Source organism: Pelodiscus sinensis, chromosome 13 (genome assembly GCF_049634645.1).
Source record: "Pelodiscus sinensis isolate JC-2024 chromosome 13, ASM4963464v1, whole genome shotgun sequence".
In the NCBI taxonomy this organism is placed as follows: domain Eukaryota; kingdom Metazoa; phylum Chordata; order Testudines; family Trionychidae; genus Pelodiscus; species Pelodiscus sinensis.
In genome coordinates, this window is record NC_134723.1 from 973,721 (window position 1) to 980,531 (window position 6,811).

At 57.7% G+C, this 6,811-nt stretch overlaps 1 protein-coding gene across 2 annotated transcripts in view; it reads left to right on the top strand.

Moving 5' to 3' along the window:
- The window catches only part of FAAH2 (fatty acid amide hydrolase 2), a 28,076-nt gene extending 21,377 nt beyond the window's left edge, over positions 1-6,699 (top strand). For both annotated transcript variants that reach the window (XM_014573365.3, XM_075941263.1), the window contains exons 7-11: positions 26-143; positions 1,803-1,922; positions 2,475-2,586; positions 4,510-4,704; positions 5,587-6,699. In XM_014573365.3, the coding sequence (XP_014428851.3) occupies positions 26-143; positions 1,803-1,922; positions 2,475-2,586; positions 4,510-4,704; positions 5,587-5,768 (727 nt within the window). In that variant the 3' untranslated portion in view covers positions 5,769-6,699. The remainder of the gene's footprint in view (positions 1-25; positions 144-1,802; positions 1,923-2,474; positions 2,587-4,509; positions 4,705-5,586) is intronic.
- Positions 6,700-6,811: the final 112 nt, after the last annotated feature.

A 6,811-nucleotide genomic window follows, 5' to 3' on the forward strand; every position in this document is an offset into this window, starting at 1 on the left:
CCAGCTCTGGTTCCTTCCACTGCAGGCTGAAGCTGGATGAAGAGGTTTCGCTGGAGAAAGTAAAATTCTACAGCATGGAGCATGATGGGGGCTCGGTTTTTGTGTCCCCTGTGGACAAGGAAATTCTTCGGGCCCAGAGGAAGGTAAGACCTGGCCATGCAGGTGGCAAGAAGCATGGTAGGCAGGGCAGCAGGGAGAGCTTGAGAGTCATTTGGGTGAGAGGTGACCTGCTCTACCTGTGTCTGTTCCGTCTCCTATTGACAATGGCCCTCGTGCTACAGGGCAGACCTCCCTGGCCCGGCACCACTGGAACCTGACTGGTCCCAAACGAGGGAATTTGCCAGATTAGCAGAGGTTCCCTGCCACTGGCCTCCTGGCCTGTCCCTGCTGCCAAGTCCACTTCTGGCCCCGGCTCCGGTCCTGCTACCGCTGGGCTCGGGCTCCGGTATGGGGCTCCCAGACTGCTGCTGGCTTCGCTGCCGTCAGCCGGGCTGGAGCCTCCCACCCTGCCGCCGACCGAGGGTGCTGCCAGCTCGGCCGGGGCTCCAACTACTGGCCGTGGCTGCCTGGTCTCAGCTGAGGCTCCCAGCCGCCAGTCAAACTGCGGTTGCCCAGCCTCAGCTGGGACTCCCGGTCAGGGTCAGCTCCCTGGCCCCAGCTGGAGTTCCTGGTTGCCAGACTCCCAGCTGGCTCCCGCTCCTGGCTCTTTGGTCCAGACCACAGGCGCTGACAGCAGAGCGCCCCAGATTGCAGAGGTTCAACCTGTAGTACCTTTGAACGGGTTCTGATCAGTTGGACCAAGATCATGCTGGCGGGGGAGCCTGATGCCAGTCATAAGCCAAAGGAACGGGACTGCCTGTCCAGTCTCCAGTGGGAGCGTTCATGTTCTCAAACTGCCAGGCGATTGGTGTCCCGGCCCCGCGGAGACCAGGGCTTGTCACAGCCTGAGAGAGCGGTGTGCTGCCGGCGTTCTCCACGGGGGCTCGCGTCCCTGGAGAGCTGGGTCTGGCCGAATGCTGAGCCAGCTCACGGAGCTAGGACACTGCCGCTTAGGTCCCGTCCCGAAGAGACAGTGTGAACCTGCGATCTCGTGGCGTATTTCTAGTACCAGTGCATGTGCAGTCTGGTAGAGCCAGCCTTGGCCAAGTCATGCGTGAACACGAGCCATGAGCTCGTACCTGAGACGAGGCTGTCCAGCGTTCCTGCCAAGTCCCAGGTAGGGTGATGGAGCGTTCTGCTGTACCTGGTGATGAAAGATGCTGTGTCCTTAAAAAGTCCTGCTCTAGTCTCGGCCCTTGCTTCTAGCTTCTGGGCGCCCTGACTTTGTTCAGCTGAGAGCTGCATTGGCAGGTTTCAAGGGACAGGGCAGACTCTAGCTATCGGCCTTGGCTATGGAGACCTGCATGTCTGGAACGGTAGTGCCCAGCCAAATAATAGAAATCGGGATGGTAGAGATGTAAATGGTAACTGGTAAACATTAGTCTTACCCGTTAGCTCCAGGATGCCTGGCCAGCCCCCTGCCGGCCCGCTGACCCCAGCGGCCCCACTGCAGAGCCACATGCTGGAGTGTTTCGTTTGAGTGTTTAAATGAAATATTTGTGTTGGTTTAAATGGTTAACTTTTAAAGCCGTGTTTCCATCCCAGGCGTGGTTGCACCTCCCGTGGGACCGCTCCGTTGGTGTGCTTGGCCCACTGGCCTCGGCACTCTGCTTTACCCAGAGCCACCGGGGTCTCGCTGCTGCTGAGAGCATGGCGTGGCACACGAGAGGGTGGTTACGCGCTTCCTCCTGTATTTCCATAAGGTGGTGGAGCACCTGGAGACGCAGCTGGGGGTCCAAGTGCAGCACGTAACAATCCACAAGATGAAGTACGCTTTCCAGATCTGGTCGGCTATGATGTCCTCCCAGGACAGCGATGGCCAGGTGCGTGACAGGCCCCTCTTGAAACGCTGGGGTAGATGTTATATGTGCTAGCCAGCATATAGTGTCAACAGTGCTGCAGGTCCATGCTCAGTTTCATTGGCAGGTCTGTATGGCAGAGCTACCCGCTTGGTGCTTTGCTTAGATCCCTGGTGTCCATCGTCTCTCTCACTCTTATTTATTTCCTCTGACTCTTTTCACTGCTTGTCCTGAGCTCCAAGCTCTGCATCGCAGGATTTCCTGTCAGAATCCCATAGCACGCTAAGTGGAGTGCATGTGCAAATAGCAAAAAGGCTCAGCTCCCCTGAAAGACACAATCCCAAGCAGCCCTGCTGTGCCCCATCCCTCAGGCTTCCTCCTCTCCAGCTCCAGAGAGAGAAGCTCTGCTCCGGTATCGGTGGGGGTTGGTCCCTGGTCTCCCCTCCCCTGCTCCACAGAAATGCAGATAGCCTGGTGACTGTGATCATGCTGCTGCCAGTGGGTTCAGCGCTTTCTCTTACCTGCCTGTTAACCGCAGCCACCTGCCAGCATGGACATGATGTGTGTTAATTGCAGGACGCACAGCTGTTCACAGACCTGCTTGGGGACCATGGGAAGCCCGTGTGGCCGCTGTGGGAGCTGATGAAATGGTTCCTGGGGATGTCTTTTCACACCATCCCTGCCATTGGTAAAGTCCAGCCCCTCTTAATGGGCCCTTCTGTTTAGTGAATTCTCAGGGTTATTGCTCAACCTGCTGCTATGAAATGGGATCTCTTTGGAAGATTGGGATAATTGGGCCAGATTCCAGCCTCCTTAAATCCCTCCCCCATTGCTTGAGTTCTTGTTTGAGCGCTTGCTTCTGTTGATTCCAAGCAGGTGTGTGTGCGTGCCACATGCACGTTGCTGGAACGTTTGTCCCCTAGCGGTACCCATTGGGTTAGAATCATAGAGCTGGAGAACCCTAGAACTGGACGGGACCTCGAGAGATCGTCGTGTCCAGACCCCTGCCCTGACAGCAGGACCCAGCACCATCTAGACTACCCATTCGGTGGGCATTGGCCTTTCATATCGAAGGCACAAAGCGGTTTCATACATTGAACCAGATGTATGTCGCGGAACCAGACAGGATGAAGGGTTCATTGGGGTCACGTCCTGTGTCTGAGCATGCTATGGTTTGGCAAAGATGCTTGCTCCTACACTGATGGCATGTCCTACAAGAGCACAGGCCTCCTCTGCGGCAGTCCCGCTCCCGGAGATCTGCAGGGCAGTGATATGGTCGTCAGGTCACACTCATTACACTGTTAGCCAGCATTCGGCAGCCATTCCATGAATTCCGGTCCTGCCTCCTAGGGAAAGCTTGGCAGTTCCGTCCTTGGAACTGACATGAACAAGCTCTCCTAGGGAGAGTGGTTCCCCATCTCGTCGCTGTTCTTCGAGATGTGCTGTGCCTGTCCATTCCCAGACTTACCGCCTGCCCCTGAAGAGGTATTGGGTTGGCAGGCCCCTCTGTGCAGTGCCATGAAGACACAGCTCCAGGGGGCTTTACAGCCGACTTAATGAGCACCGCTAGAGGGAAAACTTTCCAGTGACTGCCTGTGCCACCTGCTTGTAAGGAACATGAGAAACACCTCAAAGAACAACAGTTTAGTGTTTCCGCGAAGGAATCCTTCACACTGTCCTAAAAGCAGCTGTGAGCTCTTCTGCGCGGGCGCCACTTCCCCCCAAGACGCTGTGTTTAGCAGGGTTTACAGGGCTCTAAGTGAGGGAGGACTTCAGGGAGGTAAAGGATCTGTATGCTTGTGGCCCGTGACTGAGTTCAGAACATTGGGAGCTCTGTTATGGAGTGGGTGGGAGTTCTCTTTGCTGGCTCTTGGGCTTTTTACTGGAATGGTGCCTCCACTCCGTTTTTTGGTTTGGCTTCTCTGAGCTCAAGGCAGCTACGAAGTGTTTCCAATAATGCATAGCAGGTATCTCCAAATATCTGGAGCCTACAGATGCTAAGGACGAAAAGGAAGTATTCAGGGTGTTTCTTTGCAAAGGCTAACGTAAGTGACATATTAGGAAAAACTTCTGAAAGCTGAGGTCAGGGGCTGCAGAATAATCTCCTGTGGGAAGTGGCAGAAACCTCATTGCTTGAGTCCTTTAAAATGATCCTGGGTAAAACATTGGGGAAGGCCTGGCAGGGTGAACCTCGTAGACGTTGGAGAGTGAATAGTTTCTCATCTGAGTCAGTGTGCGCTTCTGGGAGCAAGTCTCTGGGCAGGGCCGGGGGTGCCGTGCTCCCCGACCGGAGTATTTTGTTCGACTCAGTCTGAGAATGGTTGGCTTTCAAAGAAGCAGACGCGCACCACCCCACGTGCCTCTCGTATAGCTGAACCCCTTTGACCTTGCGCTCTTTATGTCCACCCCATGGAGCAAAGGAGTTCATGGTCTTCCCAGAGTCTTTGGTCAGTGTGGAGGGCAAAGCACATTCAGCCCTCCTGCTGTAGCCACGGGCAAGCCTGAGGGCAGACAGTCTCCTCCCACCTGCTTCTGGAGCCATTCCTGTGGTGGGCGGGGGGGCTGCTCTGTGGACGTGCTGTCTCAATGCTGCATTTGTGTTGCTGTCTAGCCCTGGCCCTGACGGAGAAGCTGATGAAACTCACCCCTGGTGGGAATGCCAAGCTGGTGAGCATGGGCCGCAGCCTGCGGACGGAGATGATGAACTTGCTGGGGTCGGATGGGCTACTTCTGTACCCTTCCCACCCCGTCGTGGCACCTAAGCACTACTCTCCCTTGGGGATGCCTTTCAACTTCGCATACACAGGTGAGCGGCCCTGCAGTTGGTGGCACGTGAGCTGGCAGCCGTGGCCTTGCCAGAAGCAGTCGGAGCGCTCTATGCATGCTCAAAAGGCCTCTCCCGGGAGCACAAGCATAGCAAGAGAGGGCGCTCTCACAGAGGCTCCGCTTTGGAAAACCGGGGAAAGGCGTTCCCAGGTCCGAGAGGCAGCCCAGCCGTGTGCTCTCTCGCCCTGGAGAATGCGGGAGGGCTCGCAGTCCCAGCCAGCACGCAGCTTGGCTGTTCCTCAGTTCGAAGGCCAGAGGGGATGGCTGTGATCATCTAGTCCAGCAGTTCTCAAACTGTGGGTCAGAACCGGGGCTCCCTGCGAGCTGGGCACTTGGGCGGCCGCTCAGTGCCACCCCGGTGATCCGCAGAGCGCCCCGGCTCGGCTCTCTCTTTCTCTTGGCACATGCCTTGGTGCACTGAAAACAGTGATTCTGCGCCTGGAGGGGAAGGGTCAGGACCCTGTTTCATTGGGGCTGCCAGAGCTGGCACTAGGCTTGCTAGAGCCTGGGGCAGAAGCCAAAGACTGAGCCCCACATAGGGCCGGAAGCCCAAGGTGTTCAGTTCTGAGCAGCGGGGCTGCACCTTTGGCCCCCTTCCGAAGGTCGTGTAATGATCCTTTTGTCGGAAGTGGGTCACGATGCAGGAAGCTTGAGCCCCCTGACGGAGGCCGACCTGCATGGCAAGGCCAGGGAACTCCCCAGTCGAACCGACTCGGGAAACACCCCTCCTGCTTGAGCTACGTGCAGGCGGTGCTCGCTGCCTGCCCTGGCTCAGAGGCCCTGCCAGCTCGGCCGCTGATGGGAACGGGACCACGGACGGGCGCTTTGGGTCTCTTCTGATCTGCCCTTCTCTTTCTTTCAGCTGTTTTCAATGTCCTGGGCTTGCCTGTCACCCAGTGCCCGCTGGGCTTGAACAGTGAGGGCCTTCCCTTGGGAGTCCAGGTGGTGGCAGGCCCGCACAATGACCATCTGACACTGGCTATGGCTCGGTACCTGGAGAAGGCTTTTGGAGGCTGGGTTTGCCCCGGAAAATCATGCCACTGAATTCCCAGGATTCCCTGATGGCAGGAACACGGACCATCCTTTCCCCAACAGCTAGCAGTGGGCATCGGTGCCTGTCCATCAGAGGAGTAACCCCCCTTTTCCCCCCACACACAGCCCCACCTCCGCTCTGGAGCAGCCAGGACCCAGGCAGTGGGCAGGTGTTAACGCTCAGCTCCGGCTTCCACCTGGGAGAGGGAAGGAAGGAGCCAGCCTCCCTTTCCAGCCTCTTGCTTTAGGAGCCTCCAAGTTCTCATAGGTTGGGCCCGCAGGGCTCGTGTGCCTGGCCGCGCCTGCTGGATAAGGGGGCTGCCACTGGGAGACCCCTACTCTATTTCTCTTACAGCCAGAGGGCAGGGGTGGGCTGGGCATGGGGCCTGCTGGAGAGCAGTGGTCAAAACGCCCGTGAATGCGTAAGACGCTTGCCATGCAGCCGGCGTGCTCTGCTTCCAGTCCCTGCCACACCTGGGCACTGCGTGCCTGCAGCCCAGCTGAGCTCAGCCGGGCCAACCCTTTCCCTGAGCGGGGGTCCTGTTCCTGTGGCAAGCACTGAGCACCAACGGCAGGGCTGCCCACCTGCCCTTCAGGAGCAGCCACTCTGGCCGGGGCTGCCTGCCCTGGAGCCTGTGGGCTCGGGGAGAGGGCTCCCACCGCGGGAGACCAGAAGCACTGAAAAGGGGAGATGGGTTTCTCCTCAGCTCTTCCTTTCTCGTCCACTCCACTGGGGCAGCAGGTTGTGACACAGCTGCCCCAGCCTCTTCCACTCCTCCCCCTTCAGAGGGTGTACCTGGGCAGCTGGAGGGGGGTTCTGTTCTCCTTTGGCTCTGTGGGCGCACACGAGCAGCGTGGGCTGGCAGCCGTTTCTTTTGAGCAATGGTGTATATTGACCGAATGTAAATGACTCGGCTGGTATTAAAGAGACTGCATCCCTCCAGCTCATGGCATGGCCGTGTCCCGTTGCTGAAAGCTGCACTTCGTGCCACAGCATCCCAGGCTTTGTGCTTTCACTGGATGTCGCCGACTAGCGGCGGTTTGGGCTGCATGTG